Genomic DNA, 18,822 nt, shown 5'->3' on the forward strand with positions numbered 1-18,822 from the left:
ATTTCCATTTAGAAATAAAGCAATGCGATATATAATAAAAAAAATAAATAAAAAAAAGCGCATACAAATACTCCGTTCATGTACCCTTGTCACCAATCTCAAGATCTGAAGGTAGATTTTCAGAGTGGAAGGTAGAAATATAGCAACAATACATAACTGAACACATTACTAGATTTCTTCAGGTCGTAGTTCACCTACTGGTTATATGCACAGCCTTAAAGGAGTCATACAGAATTAGAAAAACTTGGCTGGTTTCTTCCAAATGCCTCATTTATTTCCAAGGAGCTGCAATACCAGACAATAACTCATGAACAGTTTCTGGAAAAAAGCAGCCATGTTTTTTTTTTTTTACTCTGTATAGCTCCTTTTACCCTCAATCGCAAACTGAACCCTCTAGCAGTGGCGAGACAACTTTAAGACGTCATTTTAGGACAAACATACAGCTGAATACACTTCTTTTTACATTACATGTATCATTCAGCAGATCTGCAGAAAGAGCGAGCACACAAAACATTCCTACTAATGCATATCTACACAATGTAGTGACATACTGATAAAGCATAGTAGCTGAATATCCCTTTTCCCCCAAACCATTTAACTCTCAACACACAAATAAAACACAACACATGGAACTCTCCATTAATAAGAAAATGTATGTACACGTCTCACAGAACTAGTCCTAGCATCAACTTTGATCACATTACCATTTTCACTTTAGGAAAATGGGTTTTGTTTTCATCTGTTTTGTGCGCAGACAGCTTGAAAAGGAAAAAGACTAGGCCGATATGTAGAGTGCAGAACATCGCATAAGTGGCATTGTAAAAATAAGCATCTATGGTACAGTATTGCTTTTAGAGAGATGGAAAGCTATTAATGTTACCCGTCTTTGGTGTTACTTGAGGGAGAAGTCAAGAGCCAGGCTGCTTAGTATTTTAAAACTTTGATCATTACGAGAAGAGGTATAAAAGCAGAGTTAATATACATGGAAAGACAGATTCTACATTAAAGAGGCATTCCCATTTTAGATGCGGATCCTATCTCTGGACCACCATTCTCCCAGGTTCCAGAATTTGTACCCATATGCATCTCAGCCACTTACCACTTATCCTCTGGATAGGCCATAGATTCTTTCCTGCTTTCCAAAAAACGCCCCTCCTCCTGTTGATTGACAGGGCCAGCAATCGCTCTCGTCCTCTGGCGGACCCGGTGAGCGTTATAAATCTCGCGCCTGCGCCATACCGGTCTTCAGTCGGCGCAGGCGCGCTGAGAGGAGGACGCTCGGCTGCTCCTTCCTGAGTGCGCCTGGTGTAGATGCGACGTCATCGGCGCAGGCACATTGAGGATGGAGCGGTGTCGTCCTCTCAGTGCACCTGCACCGACTGAAGACAGGGCCAGCCAGAGGACAAGCGTGTTCGCTGGCCCTGTCAATCAACATGAGGAGGGGGCGTCTTTTTGAAAGGAGGATGCGGCTGCTACCAGCAAGTAGCCGCCCTACTTGCTGGTAGAGAGGTAATTTACATATTATAAAAGAGTCAGTTTTTTTTAAAGAAACTACTGAACGAAAAAGAGTAAGAGCCCTATAAATTGATAAAATCGCAGTATAAGGATTTTAAGTAGCCAAAAAAAGAAAAATGACTTTAGGGGGGTGACAGAAGCCCTTTAAAGGGGTTGTGCCACGAAAGATTTTTATTTTTTTCAAACCCATACCTGAATCTAAATACTTTTATAATTTCATGTGATTAAAAGTTTTGTAGAGCCACTAAGCTATTCAATAAAAACTTATCTGATTAGCGCCACCTGCTGTTTGTCGTTTTCCTTATTTCTTGTCCTCTTCACTGAGGTGGTCACACATGCGCATCTTCAACTGTCACCAGTCTTCTAGTAGAAGCTCTGACAGTTACAAGGAGAGAGCTGCAGCAGAAAGGACATGCCACTAGGAAGAGACACACCCCTGAGCTGCCAGCCTTAAATTAATCTAGCAGAACAACTGAAGCAATGGTTCTAGCTTTGTTAGAAAGTTTGTCATGTAATATACGATGTCGGATTTAATTTTGGTATAATGATAATAATGGCATAACCCCTTTAAGTTTGATCCCTGAAACCAAATGTTGGGGACCCTGGCTGAGCAGGCAACAGAGCTTGCTCACAATGCTCTGGAAAGATCAAAAATACAAAGCTAACCCTTAGGCCTATTGCACACGGCCGTTTTTTTTCCCCGTTTACTGGCCGTTTTTTGCGTTCCGTATACGGTCCGTATACGGAACCATTCATTTCAATGGTTCCGCAAAAAAAACGGAATGTACTCCGTATGCATTCCGTTTCCGTATTTCCGTTCCGTTTTAACATAGAACATGTCCTATTATTGCCCGCAAATCACAGTCCGTGGCTCCATTCAAGTCAATGGATCCGCAAAAAAAACGGAACACATACGGAAATGCATCCGTATGTCTTCCGTTTACGTTCCGTTTTTTCCTGAACCATCTATTGAAAATGTTATGCCCAGCCCAATTTTATCTATGTAATTACTGTATACTGTATATGCCATACGGAAAAACGGAACGGAAAAACGGAACAGAAACGGAAACACAACGGAAACAAAAAACGGAACAACGGATCCATGAAAAACGGACCGCAAAACACTGAAAAAGCCATACGGTCGTGTGCAATAGGCCTTAGAAACACATGCCTGGATGCAAAGTGTAATCCAAACCTGCTGCCTTCTCAACTATGACCCATGAGATCTTTTGGGGAACACAATCCTTGAATATAAAGAGAATCTGTCAAATGCAGTTTTTATAATTTAAGAACCTTTAAGAAGGATCCTTAGCACTATGTAAGAGGTTTTCCTTACATAATGTACACTGTGATCCCCTTGAAATTCATCTGTGTATCTTCATCAAAACAGCTGCTCATGAATATTAAACCAGGAGCCTAGCCCCTTTAAATTACATTATTTAGCAACCCTCTCTACATTCAGACACCTAACCGGATTTTCCTGTGAACTCACATTCACTACTGAGTAACAGAACATGTTTGGTCAAAGCCCTCAGAAAACGACTACAAGCTCGTGTCTATAAAATCAATTGCAGTTAGTCAACCCCCTTTAATTGGCTATTCTCCAGGGAATAGAACACTGACAGATGCTCATTCACGAGTGTTAACACTCCAAAACGGTCAGTAAACATTACTAAGAACTAAACATTTCCAGGTTAGACGTCTTACGTGTTGACTTTAGGAGCGTTGGGCTATGTAGATAAACAGCATGGCACGCAAAAGATTTTAGCCAGTCTAATCGTTCAAACATACCACCACCACCCAGGGCCGGTGCAAGGATTTTTGCCAACACAAGCGAAGCTACATTTTGGCGCCCCCCCCCCCCCCCCCACGCTTCTCCTCTCTGTGGTCCCGGTATCTTTTCTCTGCTTTAGACAATGGCTGGTTTAAGGACCATATTTGTCGCCCTCTAAGACACACCTAGGTTTTAGAGGAGGATAATTAGAAAAAAATATTTTCCATTACACCTCAGCTCACAGCCCCAATCAGACCCCCAATGTTAATCAGACCTCAGATCAGAACCCCATGTCAGACATCATCCCCCAGCCTTCAGCCCCCAATGTCAGCCATCAGACCCCCATGTCACATTTCTCCCCCTCCATGTCACATTTCTCCGCCCTCCCCCAGGGTGCGCCCTAAGGCGGCCGCTTGGTCTGCCTTATGGTAGCACCGGCCCTGCCACCACCACCCCATTCCTCCTGCATATGTTCTTACCAGACAAGGTCGATGACCAGCAAAAGACACAAGAATTTAAGCAGTCTGCAATCTTTTTTGTTTCTACCCTCCCAGTAGGCGATTACATTATTGTGTTCATACATGGTCTGATTCAGGCTCTGAGTATCAAGCATCTGCACAACTGACAAAAATAGGACATGTTGACCGTGTGCTGTGCGCGCATTGGATGAAGAGTAAAAATACGGTTGTGTGAATAGTGCCATGATACCAATTGCTCAGCCAAAGATCGCTGTGTAGCAGTGCACCCATTCAATTGAATGGGGTCACAGTGCAAATCACAAGTTGCCATGGTTGCAACCCCAGAACCTCAAACAATTTTTTTATTTTTATTTTTTTGAGATTCTGGGGTCGCAGTCACTTCAGTTTAATGGCTGCACTGCTACACAGCGAGGGTTGTGGCCAGCCTTGTGCTCCCCGCAGCAGAGTGGCCAAATTGTTGTAATGTCCATTGCAGCCTGAACAACCTGAATTGGTCTGTCATAAATCAGGCACCTGCCAACCTGGCCAATATCATTGATAGCCAGGGCTACCCAAGAACTAGACTTGTTTGCCGTGGTGTTTACATACATTATAATATGCAGTCTGTAAGAGGTTGATGTATCTAAGGCATTTTATAAGTTATAATATATTGTGGCCATTATCATACATACACAAAACCATATTAACCTGTATGTACAGAGACCAGCCATTGACTAATTACACATTTTGGTTTTCTAGTTTCATACCACTTCCAACGTCATACATAATTATGCCTCGTGGCTGCGTTCCAAAAGAAAGCAAGAGACAAAAATGTAACAATTGCTTGCCTATTAAGACAAATAACTGGTTGTCAAACTACTATTTATGGTAACAAAATAGTCTCTTCTAAGTGAAGTTTATGTCATCCATTGACACGATTTAAACTTTTGTGTGTTCATACATTACTGGAAAATGAAAAAATAAACACCTGGAAAACTATATGCGGTTGAGACTGACACAGTATACCATAAACTGCTAGTGGTGCTTAGTGAATGATCACATAACCAAGGTGGCGCAGCAGGGTTATGGTGCGGGAGGGTCATATTAATACTGGGTGGTATCGCCCCTTCGGGCTCTTGCACACGACAGTTGTGGTTTTGTGGTCCGCAAAACACAGATGCAGGCCGTGTGCATTCTGTACTTTGTGGAACGGAAAGGCCCCCAACAGAACATTCCTATCCTTGTCCGTAATGCGGGCAATAGGACATGTTCTATTTTGTGGGCAGAATGAAGATGGAATGCACAAGGAGTCATTTATGTTTTTTTGTGACCCCACTCGTTCCGCATAAAATAAGAAGAATGGTATGCATGAGCCCTCACTGTGATACAGACTTCCTCTTTGGCATGGCAACAGTCATACAGGTGATGGGTCTCCTCCTGGGTATGTCATTTCAAGCCATTTAAACTTAGACCCATAGTTCAGCCAAGTAGGGTGTTAGCTGCTGTGGCTGTGCATGAGTAATTCATTGCCCCTTCCAGTCTCAGACAGACATTGGCCTATTTCACACAGTCAGTATTGGATCAGTATCTGAATGCCAAAACCAGAAATGTAACCTACAGAGAAAAGGTATAATAGAAATATTTGTGCCACTTGTGTGTTTTGGACCTACTCCTGGTCTTGGCTTGCAAAAGTACTGACCAATTCCTGACCATGTGAAAGAGGCCATTCTCAATGTGGAGAGATCTGGCACTCAAGCTGGCCAGGGGAGCAACTGGATAGCCTAAAGAGCACGTTGTGTAGGACAAACCATGTGTGGGTGGGCATTATCTTGTCGGAGCACCACGTCTCCTAAAAGAGTAAAAAAAAAGGCAGTAGTACTTGTTCCACAATGTCCGGGACATACTGAGGGCTGGTCAGTGTCCCATGAATACCAGGTGGAAACAGCCATGGTAGCTAATGGCTCCCCACACCACAACACCTGGTGTTTGACCTGTGAGCTCTGATGTGGTCATCACTGGCATCACTGCTTTAGTCATTGAACACTATTGTTTGTCATTGATGACCACAACAGCAGTTTATTCTTTGTCAATCTCAACTCAATTGCAATGTTTGAGGTTCCTTTTTCATTTTCCGGTAGTGTACGATCATAGCATTTAGGCCTTATGCACACAACCGTATCCGTTTTGCAGTCCACAAAATACCGATGCGCTATCCGCATTTTGTGGAGACCCACTGAATTCAATGGGCCTGGACAAGTTCTATCTTTTTGCAGAACAGATATACAGAGAGCACATGGATGATCCATGTGCTTTCTGCATCCATTTGTTCCGCAAAAAGATAGACTATGTCCACGAAATTCAGACCACGGACCTTTTGAAAATAAAGGGTCTGCAAATAAAATGCAGAGGTACACAGACTGCATCCTTATTTTGTGGCTACGCAATTTGCCGGCTGCAAAACGGATATGGTCGTGTGCACAGGGCCTTATGCAGTGGGAAGCTGAGGATTTCATTGTGGGTTTATGCGGAAGAAAAAATAAATAAAAAACACACATACCCAAAGGGGGTTGGGGGAACCGATTGTAACTGAGTAATAGAGGAGAAAAACTTTACATCATCAGTTCCAGCTGTTGAGGGCCCTTAGAGGTTTCTGTCAAGGATCTCCCTGATGCTTTTGTGACTAATAAAAAACAAAAACAAAAAAAAACCTCATGTTTTAGCCATGTTCTGGCATGTCAGCAGAAGGCATGGTCACACAGAGCCTATGAAGACAGAAGGAGCCAGCAGCATTCTTCAGAGCATGTGGCCCCTGAAGATTCAGAGGAGGGCAATGTAACTGTACTGCATTTGTTACTGAAAACTGTTACCCATGATGTGCTTCAGGCTAACAGCCATTCTCACTTGTCAACTTCCAGGTTTCGACACTCATTTGCCACTAGATGTACTGTATATATAAAAATGATAGAATAACTGAAAAAGGAATAAAAATAAAAAAAAGTACGTGGCAAACCCAGATGACCGGCTTGTGATGGGCAAATGATGTGAATGAATAAGGCAAACTGCAACGAATATCCAATTCACATTGTAAATTCATGTTCTTTTTGTTAGTACATATGCTGGTTTCCCTGCTTTGTCAAGTTTTGGGCAGTTAAGGCAATATCAGAATTCATTCAACGTGACCTTGTATAGACAACACGACAAGTTAGCAAGAGAACATACTTTTCATAACTGTGTAAATATGAGTAACTCATTGAGAATTTAATGCCTGTTACAAGCATGATGTGCTATCATTATGACATGTACATGGTACATGTTAACATTTAAATAAAAACTTAACGTTGTATGCAAATATACAGTTTCACAAAAATGAATAAAAAAAAAAAAAAAAAAAAAAAAAAAAGTTAAAAAGGGGTTTAGTCATCAGATACAACGTCACAATAAAAACAGTCTCACCTGAGACGTGCACTTGACAGGTGAACATCATGGTCTTGTCTCACATTTTTGAGAAACTTAATATTTTATGATATGCACATGAGCCTAGACAGTGGCTCCTACAGGCTCTATGCACGTCCCTTCATGTCACGCCCCCACCACCGACTGACCGGGCCAGGCAGTAAGATTTACTCAAGCCAAGCCCTGAAGTCTCACAGGACAGGAGCTCTACTAGAGGAGCGCTCCATCCCTGTACAGCGCCTGTGCCACAAGACTTCACAGCCAGTTGTGAGCAAGTCTTCACTGCCTGCCCCTGGTCGGGTGTGACATGAAGGGCAGCACACAGCCTCTGGGAGCAATGAAGCAAGGGAACTGTCCTTGTTGCTCCTAGAGGCTCATTTGCATATTATATAATATCAATTCTCTCAAAAATTCGGGCCCTTGGAACATGGGACCAAGACCTTGATGTTCAACTGTCCAGCGCACATGTCTCAGGTAAGGGCACATGTCTCGTCGCCGGACCTGCCTGCCGGATCCGTCAAAACGTATGCAAACTGATGGCATTTGTCAGACGGATCAGGATCCTGATCCGTATGACAAATGCATTGCAATACCAGATCCGTCCCTCCGGTGTCATCCAGAAAAATGGATCCGGCATTTTTTTTTCAAATTTTTTGCGGTCTGAGCATGCGCAGACCACAATGCCGGATCAGTTTTGCCGGAACACTCTGGTTCAGATCCGGCATTCCGGCAAGTGTCCTGGAATTTTGGACGGAGATAATACCACAGCATGCTGCGGTTTTATCTCCATCCTGAAAAGTCAAAAAGACTGAACTGAAGACATCCTGACCGGATTACTCTCCATTCAGAATGTATTAGGATAAAACCGATCAGTTCTTTTCCAGTATTGAGCCCCTAAGACAGAACTCAATGCCGGAAAGAATAACCCTAGTGTGAAAGTACCCTTAGAAGGTTTTATCACGATGTATCTAATGACAGAACCCCTTCAATATACAATCTGAGGTAACATTACACACAACACGCGTATAAAATACAATGAAATCACAGTCACAATTTTTTTTGAGTTGCAATCTTTACAGAGCAAGTCCTTAAATTGACCAACTTAAGAAAGTTACACCCAAAACATTAGCGACAGGCAGAATTCCACTGCATAGTCACAAAATGTTACCCAAAATATATATTATATACAGATCTGTATATAACACATATAAACATGGCTTTAAGTTAAGTAGCTTTAAAAATAACAGACATTTGAGGGAACTCCTTGTGTTGTATAGTACAGCAGTTCAGAATATAAAAGGCTTCTAAGTCAAGGTTCGCTGATGCAAAATAATGATGGAGAATTCCACATTTACTAACTTCAGAACAGGTAATCGGTGGATTACAAAATCAGTTTTTCCCCCATTTTAACCAATTTCAATTTTTAAAAGGATTCCATATGTGCGTTTTGGCAAAATGAGCAACCAGAAACAAAATCCACGGTTCTGATAAAAGCACCGCTTTCTACAGAAACATGTCCTTATGATGCTCCTGGTTGGGCAATGCAGTAAATATTTGATTTCAACCATTAAACAGTAGTGGTTTTAATAACGTCCTACGTTGTCATATGTGGACAGCATTCTTTCACAACTGACCGACAAAATCTGTTGAAAAATTGCAGTCCCGCCAGCAGGATACATTGCAGTTAGAAGTTCATAGGTTGTAGAGGAAGAATAAAATAAAAAAAATCTAAACTTTTAGCAGATGTTCTAAGCATTTAGTCTGTATATTCAGCTACAATTGACAGCAGAACAGTGATGTCATCCGGTTTTCCTCCTAAGAAGGTAAAAAACACAAACAAAGAAAAAGCCCATTTATTTAGTTCTGAACAGCATAAAAATACATGATATTAGACTATTTCAATCATATCTACTAGAATCTGTACTCCTCAATATTGAAACTGCACCACCCAGAAGGACAAGCCCTAAGGTTATGCAAGTCGGGGAAGTAGAAGGTGTCACCAAGATATCCAGTTGATCAAATTTTCAAACACCTAGCTCCAATCTGTGGCATGTGATAAGGGCATAAAAGATTGAAAGAAGAAGTTTCTTTAACCACATAAAACCTAAAAAAAAAAAATATAAATATCAGATCATAGTCAGCGTGCTGGCTGATGCTGTGTGTGATGTCAGGACCCTGCCAGTGCATGCTTGGAAGAAGATGCAGTCCATCTCCTGCGGACTCTATGTCAGCGCACTGCCAGGAAGGGCAAGTATAAAGTTATTTGGGGGGGGGGGGGGGGGGGTTGAAGTGGGCACCTGTGATTTGAAGGGGCTGATGGCGCTGGGGGGACATTGATGGCATGGGAGGGGCTGATAGCGCTGGGTGGGGGACATAGCATGGAGGGGCTGATCTAATGGCACTGGAGGAGTGGGGGACATGGCAATGAATGATATGGAGGCACTGGGGGACATGGCAATGAATGATATGGAGGCACTGGGGGACATGGCAATGAATGATATGGAGGCACTGGGGGAGGGGGGACATAGCAATGGATGGCATGGAGGCACTGGGGGAGGTGGGACACAATGGATGGCATGGAGGATCTGATGGCACTGGGGGAGTGGGAGACATGGCAATTGAGCTGGCAATGGATGGCATGGCAGGAGAACAGCCTGCCAATTGTACCGTATTGGGTATAGCCGGATACAACCAGCTATACTCTCTCATTGACTATGTCGTCCAAGGCCATGTTTCGGCATACATGCTGGGTATCGTCCAAAGTGTTTTTTTTTGTCCAGCCAAAACCCAGCTTGAATGCTGTAACAACGCCGGACCCCATTACAGTCAATCGCTGCAGCAGCAGGCAGGATCCAGCTATACCCAATATGGTACATTCTGGCTGGCTTTTCTTCTGACAATGTATATTGCAGCTGTGAAAGAAGCCTTATGTGTTTGCAATTATTTGCTATACCAATGTAAGAAAAATATTGTTTTATAAAGCAATGCGTTATTTTAAGAAGGTTTTTCTTATTAGAGTACTCGATTTATCGTAAAAATAAAAATCAGTAGAATACTCGATTGCTAAAATAATCTTTTGCTGCAGCCCTAGCTACTAGTTAGATGTCCAGCTACAGGTGTTCCATTGACCACACCCCACCACTCAAAGCAATGGCGGTCTACTGTCTTAACTAATGAGTCGCAATTTTGTCTCTGACACAATTGTCGGAGATTGGTCTGGAGACCATGTGGGCAACGCAATAAAGAGGCCTTCACCAGGGAATGTCACACTGGTCTTACTCTTTGGATTATGGTGCAAGGTGGTATAAAGTACGGTAGCCAGATCCTTCATTTCAGATACACTAAAAGTTCAGTTACATTGATTTGGTCATGGAACAAGTAGTACGGCCATTTCTCCCAAGTGTCCCAGGAGCCTTTTTTAAACAAGAAACCAGGTGGCATGTTGCTTGTGCTACTGTAAGCAGCCTGCGTGCCCCAAACATGTTACCATGGCCTGCAGCATCCATGGATTTGTCTCCCATTGAGCACATCTGGGATGTAATTCGTTGGCAATTGCAAAAGGAGCTGCCAGCAGCAGATCTTGATAATTTGCATTCATGGTGGTAGAACATTCCTCAGCTCATTGATAGCATGCCAAGACGTGTATTTCTGCGTGTGGCGCTCATACTCAAAACTGAATAAAATCGAGAAGGTTATATATATATATATATATATATATATATATCTCTCATTTACACATCTATTGATCCTGTGATTTACATAATTCCATGACTTTTCCCTCTTGATGTTGCAATTTCAATGTTGGAGTGTTTATGACGATGACATCATACAGATAAGGGTATGTAAAATAGTGCTAAAATGGTTAAGAATTGTCAACAAATAAGTAGGCAATTGCAAAATTCAGTGAGAATTTATCACGCCCTGCACTCCAGAAATCTGGCTTCAAAAAGTCGCAAAATAGGACTACAGCTCTTTAGGCTTAGGCTACTTTCACACCTGCGCTAGGTGCAGATCTGTCTGGTATCTGCACAGACGGATCCGCACCTATAAATGCAAATGATGGTATCTGTTCAGTACGGATCCGTCTGCATACACTTAGTCAAAAAAAAGTCTAAGTGTAAGTCAAACGGATCCGTCCTGACTTTACATTGAAAGTCAATGAGGGAACAGATCCGTTTACAATTGCACCATATTTGTGTCAATGTAAACGGATCCGTCCCCATTGACTTTCATTGTAGGTCAGGACGGATCCGTTTGGCTCCCCACAGCCAGGCGGAGACACCGAAACGCTGCAAGCAGCGTTTTAGTGTCTGCCTCCAGAGCGGAATGGAGGCGGAGCGGAGCAAAACTGATGCATTCTGAATGGATCTGCATCCATTCAGAATGCATTGGGGCCAAACTGATCCGTTTGGGGCCGCTTGTGAGAGCCTTGAAACGGATGTCACAGGTGGACCCAGAAACGCCAGTGTGAAAGTAGCCTTACTTGTGCAAAAATGTAGCAACTTTTTGCATTTTTTATGCCACTCACTCCAGATTTCAAAAGTGGAGGGGAAAGTAGATGTGGTTAGGCATGTTAATTAGTTTCAAATTTTACCGTCATGTTAGCTTCCCTCCAGTGCATTAGCCATCAGTTTTGACCCATGTGTATTCCCAACTTGGACACTTATGACATATCGCCATAAATATCTGGGGTCACACACCTATTTTGAGAACAGGGGTCCCCTGACCCACCTGGTAAGGCTGCCAAATCTAGACAGAGAACGGATGGAGAGGTGGCCCATTCATCTCTAAAGGCGTTATGAAAACAGCCGAACATGGCTGCCTGGCTGTTCCAGCAACTTCAAAAGGAATGAACGAGGAGAAGCGCTGACACATGGCAGCCATCTATCTAGTTACTCTCCCATCTTGATGCATTTTTTCCCATGTTTGTTTCTGCCTCACAGTAAATTATTCAGAGAGCTGCTGTCAGCTCTATCTGTAGCCCTCACGTCAAAATGTCTGACAGCTCATAAACACTCATTTAAGCTGAATTCTTGCCAAACTGATAGGAATTTTCAGCAATAATGAGGGTTCACGAGTTGTTAGGAGTTACAGCCTACAATTTAAAAAAAATGCCTCTAAACTTTTAAGCCTTGTAACGTCCTCCCCCCAAAAAATAAAAGAAAATGGCATTCCCAAAATGATCCAAACATGAAGTAGACATATGGGAAATGTAAAGTAATAACCATCTTTGGAGGTAATACTGTGTATTATAAAAGTAGAGAAATGGAAATTTTTCAAAGTTTTGGGTAAATTTGGTATTTTTTGATAAATAAAAATGAATTTTTTGACTCAATTTTACCACTGTCAAGAAGAACAATATGTGATGAGAAAACACTCTTAGAATGGCCTGGATAAGTAAAAGCATTTTTAAGTTATTACCACATAAAGTGACATGTCAGATTTGCTAAAAATGACCTGGTCCTGAAGGTAAAAACTAGCTTGTTCTTGAAGGGGTTACTATCCGATACGTGAGGTTCCAACATGCTGCACCCCCACAAATAGCCGTTTCCTGCAGCCTCCAGGATCGGAACTAGCACTGAGAATAGAACAGGAAGCACAGCTCCATTCAAGGTGTAGTGGCCATGCTGCTTCTAAGCTCTCAAGTGAAGTCCAGTCAGGGACTATACAGATCTCATAGGGCTCCATAGCAAATCTTAGTATGGGCCCTCCACCTCACCCCCCTTTATCCAACTTCTGTGTTGTAAAAAGTGGAACAGATGCTTGATTAATATGGCACTCACTCTGAACACCATATTTCTAAATGAATTTACACCAGACAACTGGCCCTCATCCTTTTAATGTCTTCCTGCTGCCAGCGGCAGGACTCATCTCAGGTTAATTTGCATATGTATCAAATAGTGTTGTTTTTTTTTTTTACACAATAAAAGCACACAGAGCTATGGGGACTGGGTATTGCGGATGTGCTAGCGGCCATCTAGCAACCCATGTCCTCGGCTCTATACACAAAATCCTGGTGACAGGTTCCCTTTAAAGAGTGAAAACCAGGGAACCTCCAGGATAACACCCTAAGGCCTCATGCACACGACCGTTTAGCTTTTCGCGATTTTCTGCGTCATCCGCGTCAGTGATTTCAGTCCGTCAAAAAAAATATAACCTGTCCTATTTTTTTTCACGGAAAACGGTTTGTGGACCCATTCAAGTCAATGGGTCCGTGAAAAAACGTGAAGGCACACAAGATTGTCATCCGCGTCCGCTTTTTTCCTATCATTTGCATGGCAAACTTGACTTAGATTTTTTTTTTTTTACTTTCCTTCATGTCTGGAGATCCTCCAAAAATAAAGGAAGACACACGGAAACAAAAACGGACACGGATCATGGAGCAACGGAAGCCCATTTTGCGGACCGAGAAAAACAACTGTCGTGTGCATCCGTGTCCGTTGTTCCGTTTCCCGTGATTTTCTGCGGACCCATTGACTTTCAATGGGTCAGTTGAAAACTCAAAATGCACAGTTGTTCATCCGCGTCAGTGATCCACGTTTCCTGTCCGTCAAGAAAATATGACCTGTCCTATTTTTTACACGGACAAAGGTTCGCGGACCCATTCAAGTCAATGGGTCCGTGAAAAAACACGGATGCACACAAGATTGTCATCCGCGTCCGTGATCAGTGTCAGTTTTTTTTCCTATCATTTGCAAACTTGACTTAGATTTTTTTTTTACTTTACTTCATGTCTGGTGATCCTCCAAAAATCAAGGAAGACACACGGAAACAAAAACGGAAAACGGAACTCAGTTTTGCGGACCGCAAAAAAAATACGCTATATTAATTCCTCGTGTGCATGAGGCCTTAGTTTTAGCCCTAAGTCAAATCCGTTTTGGCACAGTGGATGCTCATATACTGAGCTGCGTTCCTTCTATAACACAGCTATCTGCCTGCAGCCACTAGGGAGAGCTCAGTGCATAGGAATTAATATAGTTTTAATTTACTGGAAAGGAAGATGAAATAATCTTTGCATTGAGGTCCATGAAAATGCTGCGCTTTGTCAGGAAAAGGAGTTCAGTGCTGAGCACCTCCAGTCCCGTAGCAGTTACATGGAGTTCCTCCATTGAAGGCACACCGCTAAGTCCAGTTATCCTCTAGGTGAGTATGCACTGTTTGCACACAAGCAAAATTCCAGACAGTTTCCGCTGTATTATATATGTTCAACCTCACCTCTGACATTCAGTCCATAGTCACATGCAAACTGTGCGAATGGCGACATGTAATTGGGATCATATGCCAGGTCATGGGCTTGCTCTGCAATGCTGCGTGCAGTCTGTTGTATACTTTCATAGTTTGCATTCTGAAGAGAAGGAGAAAAATCATTAGCAGAAAGGTCACAACCTAAGATACATACTACAATATCATGGATATTGGAGTCCAATAACAGGTCTAAGTAGTGTTGAATTGCAATATAAGGCCCCTTTCACACGGGCGAGTTTTCCGCGCGGGTGCAATGCGCGAGTTGAACGCATTGCGCCCGCACTGAATCCTGACCCATTCATTTCTATGGGGCTGTTCACATGAGCGGTGATTTTCACGCAACACTTGTGCGTTACGCACAAAATGCTGCGATTTTCACGTTTTTCACGTAACGCAGGCCCCATAGAAATGAATGGGGTTGCGTGAAAATCGCAAGCATCCTCAAGTGCGGATGCGGTGAGATTTTAACGCACGGTTGCTAGGAGACGATCGGGATGGAGACCCGATCACTATTAATTTTCACTTATAACATGATTATAAAGGGAAAATAATAGCATTCTGAATACAGAATGCACAGTAAAATAGCGCTGGAGGGGTTAAAAATAAATAAAAAATAATTTAACTCACCATAATCCACTTGATCGCGCAGCCGGCATCTCCTTCATCTTAGCTGTGTGCAGGAACAGGACCTGTGGTGACCATGGTAAAAGATCATGTGATGACCGAAGTGACGTCACCACAGGTCCTGTTCCTGCACAAAGCGAAGAAAGAAGCCAGAAGAGATGCCGGCTGCACGATCAAGTGGATTAAGGAGAGTTAAATTATTTTTTTAACCCCTCCGGCGCTATTTTACTATGCATTCTGTATTCAGAATGCTATTATTTTCCCTAATAACCATGTTATAAGGGAAAATAATACAATCTACAGAACACCGATCCCAAGCCTGAACTTCTGCGAAGAAGTTCGGGGTTGGGTACCAAACATGCCGAGTTTTCTCACGCGCGTGCAAAATGCACTACAATGTTTTGCACTCGTGCGGAAAAATCATGCATGTTCCAGCAAAGCACCTTTTCCCGCAATGCTTGTGTGAAAGAGGCCTTCTGGTCCTCCAATCTTAAAAACCTAATTCCTTCTTAACCCTTAGGATACCAGAGATTTTTTCATTTTTTTGCGTTTTCATTTTTCTTCCTCATGTAGTGGAAAGCGAGAAATAAATTCAAAATGGGGTGGAACTGGGGAAAAAAAACGAGATTTTTGTATAACTTACCAGTAAAATCTCTTTCTCGCTCTTTCCTTGGGGGACACAGAAGACCTTGGGTATAGCTCATCTCCCTAGGAGGCGTGACACTAAGTGAAAACTGTTAAGCCCCTCCTCCACAGCTATACCCTCAGCCTGGAGAGAGAGACTGCCAGTTGCGTGTCCAAGTAGTAAGAAAAGGCAAAGTCCAACCAGTGGAAACAACAAGCCAACTACCCAACGGGTAAACAAAACTCGGAAACCGTGCAGAAAAAAACCAATGAATGGGTGGGTGCTGTGTCCCCCAAGGAAAGAGCGAGAAAGAGATTTTACTGGTAAGTTATACAAAAATCTCGTTTTCTCGCCCAATTTCCTTGGGGGACACAGAAGACCTTGGGACGTTCAAAAGCAGTCCAAGAGGGGAGGGACCACAGCACCAAGGCGAAGCACCCGAAGGCAGCAAAGAAATGCCACCTGCAAAAACCAGGCGGCCCAAGGCAGCAACCGCCGCCGAAGCCAGAGTACGCACCCAGTTAAACCTGGTAAAGAGTGCAAGGAAGACCGTGGCCACCCTGCACAATGACATGGCTGAAGCCCATGCCTCCCGCCCCGGAGGCACCAACCGCTCTGGTGAAATGAACGGTGACACCATAAAAACAGAGCCCTGCCCTTGAGCAGTAACCACAGCAATAGCCACGTGGTTAAGCGGAGGAAAGCACCCAGGAGCCGTGAACCTTGGCGCGGACCTCCTGGAAACAAGAGACAGAGCGTCGACAAGAGTCGGAGATGTCCAAGCAAAAAACTGCAGACACTTCAAGTAACAGAGTCCCAGTCGCAGGTCCAGGTCAGACTGGAGAAGACCGAATCACGGGAAGAGAAAGGCAGAATTGGGTGAATGCCCAGCTTCCTAAAGAATCCCAGGGAAGACCCTAAGTCAGACAACAGAACCTGGACGAAGCACGGCCGGGAGCGAACACTAGTGTGCTCGCTGGACTCGTCTGGGCAGACGGGAGGAAATCCAATGCGAGTAAGCGCACATCAGTGACACGGCAAAAAGGTTGGGAAAACTGGTCCCGTCGGCCCCCGAGCAACGCCGTCCCGAATCCACGCGGAGTGGGGGAGCAGATGGACAAACGGAAGGAACCGAAAGGGACCCGGCCAGTTTCCAACAGACTCCAGGACAAGTCAGGCTAAAGTCCTTGTCGTTGTAGCCACCACAGGAAGGTGTTCTACCGACCCGAAGAGGGGGCTTGAAGGGTAATCTTGACAGAAGAAAGTAGGCACGCCAGGTTACCGAGAAGGTAAAGTCCAAGCAGGACCAGCGCCCAGAATGGTAAAAGCAATCTGCACCCAGCGGGAGGACAGAATGCGGCAAACCCAGCAATAGGCACACAGCTAGTACAGCCAGTGTGAACAATGGAGACAGTACGAGGTCATAAGGAACACCGGGACCATCCATATGAACAACCTTGGTCTCCCCAGGGGGGGAGGGCAGTGAAGGAACAGCCCCTGAAGCCTGGCCGGGCAGAAGCCACATCGGAGTGAAACTGACCCAGGAGAAGCCAAAACAGAGCCGTCGAGAGAAAATATAGCCGAGAAGACGGATGACACCCTCCAACCGCAAGGAGAAGTGGGCAACAGGGAAGCCACAGGACCGCTCAAAAAGCAGAACTCCGCTACTCCGAGATGTCCGGCTCACCAATTCGCAGAAGGCGAATACCCTAACGAATCGAAAGTGGAGGTCCTTGACCTCGGTAATCGAGCAACCAAGAGAAGTTGGGCGACCTGCTCAAAAAGAGCGGCTAGAACCTGGTAGCAAAACAAACTGAAGCACGGAGGGTGCCAACAGGAAGGACTCAAACCAAAAGGCATCCAAGAGGAGGAATGGCAACAGGCGAGGGAACCGTAATCCGGCCAGAGCCAACGTAGACTGCGAGGGACGCTGGAGACAGCACTCTCGACCATGTGACCGCTTGCGCTGGGAAGCAATGCCACAGGGTAACTAATGGGTACGCATCCAGGAACCACAAACACTCCCCAGACGGAAGGGCCAACGAATATGGTGGATACCGTCACAACGGAAACACCAAATATACCCTCCGAACAGAGAACGGATACCACCCAGCTCGCTGCAGTAGAGAACAATAGAGCCCGTCCAGGCCAGGTGAACAGAAAGATCTCCTCAGAGAAGAGTGCCAGGCCGGCGGCAATCACCGTATCCCAAGAGAAAAACGACAAGTCGCAGGAAGAATGGAGGCATACGTACAAGCAGCCCCATAAGCAGTGAGAAAGCCAACCCACCTACGGAAGGAGAAGGCATACACGGCCCAACAACGCACAGAGTAGCAGCCCCAAGAGCGTCCGCCCACTGCGAAATAGTCATACAGCAAGGAAGGCCAGCCACAGAGCCCCACAGAAACCACAGAAGTGCAAAGTGCAACCGGAAGGGGGGACACACACAAGACTAGTATGGCATGCGACGGAGCGCAAGCAGTCTGCCCAGAAGAGAGGGCAATGTACTTGGCAAACAGTGCGGGCAGCAAGCGTGCAAAGCCCGCCCAACAAGGGGGTGATGCCCAAGACCAGCACCTACTTCAGAGAAGGAAGACATACCATATTCCGCCCAGAAGAGGGCCATGCACAAGGCCCCACCGCATCCAGCAGGACGTCCACCTAGTGAAAAGGGGACATGCACAGGGTAAGCCTAGCATTAAGTGAGTGTGCAATAATCCACCAAACACCGAATTTTGTGAGAGTACAACTACTTCGCCAATGAATGGGGACAAGAACAAGTCCAGCACAGCACATACAAGGACAGGTGTGAGTCCTGTGAGCGTACAAAAAGTCCACCCATGGAATGAGGGGTGGTCACGCACAAGGCCAGCACCGTATCCAATGGGAGTGCAAGCATTTCACCCAACTTAGAGGCCAGCAACGTATCTGGTGAGAGTGCAGTATGCTGCCCAGAAGGGGGAGCCATGCCCATGGCCAGTATTGCAACCAGGGAGAATGCGAGCACCCCGCCATGGATGGGGGTCAGGCACCTGGCCAGCAGCACACTGGCGAGAGAACAAACACAGTCAGTGAGAGCGTGTGTATGTTGCCTGAGGAAAGGAGACATGTCCATGGCAGGCAGCGAA

General features: G+C 44.6%; 1 protein-coding gene across 2 annotated transcripts in view; it reads right to left on the minus strand.

The window, feature by feature from the left end:
* Window positions 1-8,029: 8,029 nt before the first annotated feature.
* Window positions 8,030-18,822, minus strand: part of PPTC7 (protein phosphatase targeting COQ7) — a 42,097-nt gene continuing 31,304 nt past the window's right edge. Inside the window, exons 5-6 of one of the 2 annotated variants that reach the window (XM_044290596.1) lie at window positions 14,416-14,545; window positions 8,030-9,015 (exon numbers count right to left, since the gene is read on the minus strand). In XM_044290596.1, the coding sequence (XP_044146531.1) occupies window positions 8,957-9,015; window positions 14,416-14,545 (189 nt within the window). In that variant the 3' untranslated portion in view covers window positions 8,030-8,956. Of the gene's footprint in view, window positions 9,016-9,046; window positions 9,305-14,415; window positions 14,546-18,822 lie in introns of those variants that run through there. The other variant, XM_044290588.1, reaches the window with a different exon arrangement.

This window comes from Bufo gargarizans, chromosome 1, assembly GCF_014858855.1.
Source record: "Bufo gargarizans isolate SCDJY-AF-19 chromosome 1, ASM1485885v1, whole genome shotgun sequence".
In the NCBI taxonomy this organism is placed as follows: domain Eukaryota; kingdom Metazoa; phylum Chordata; class Amphibia; order Anura; family Bufonidae; genus Bufo; species Bufo gargarizans.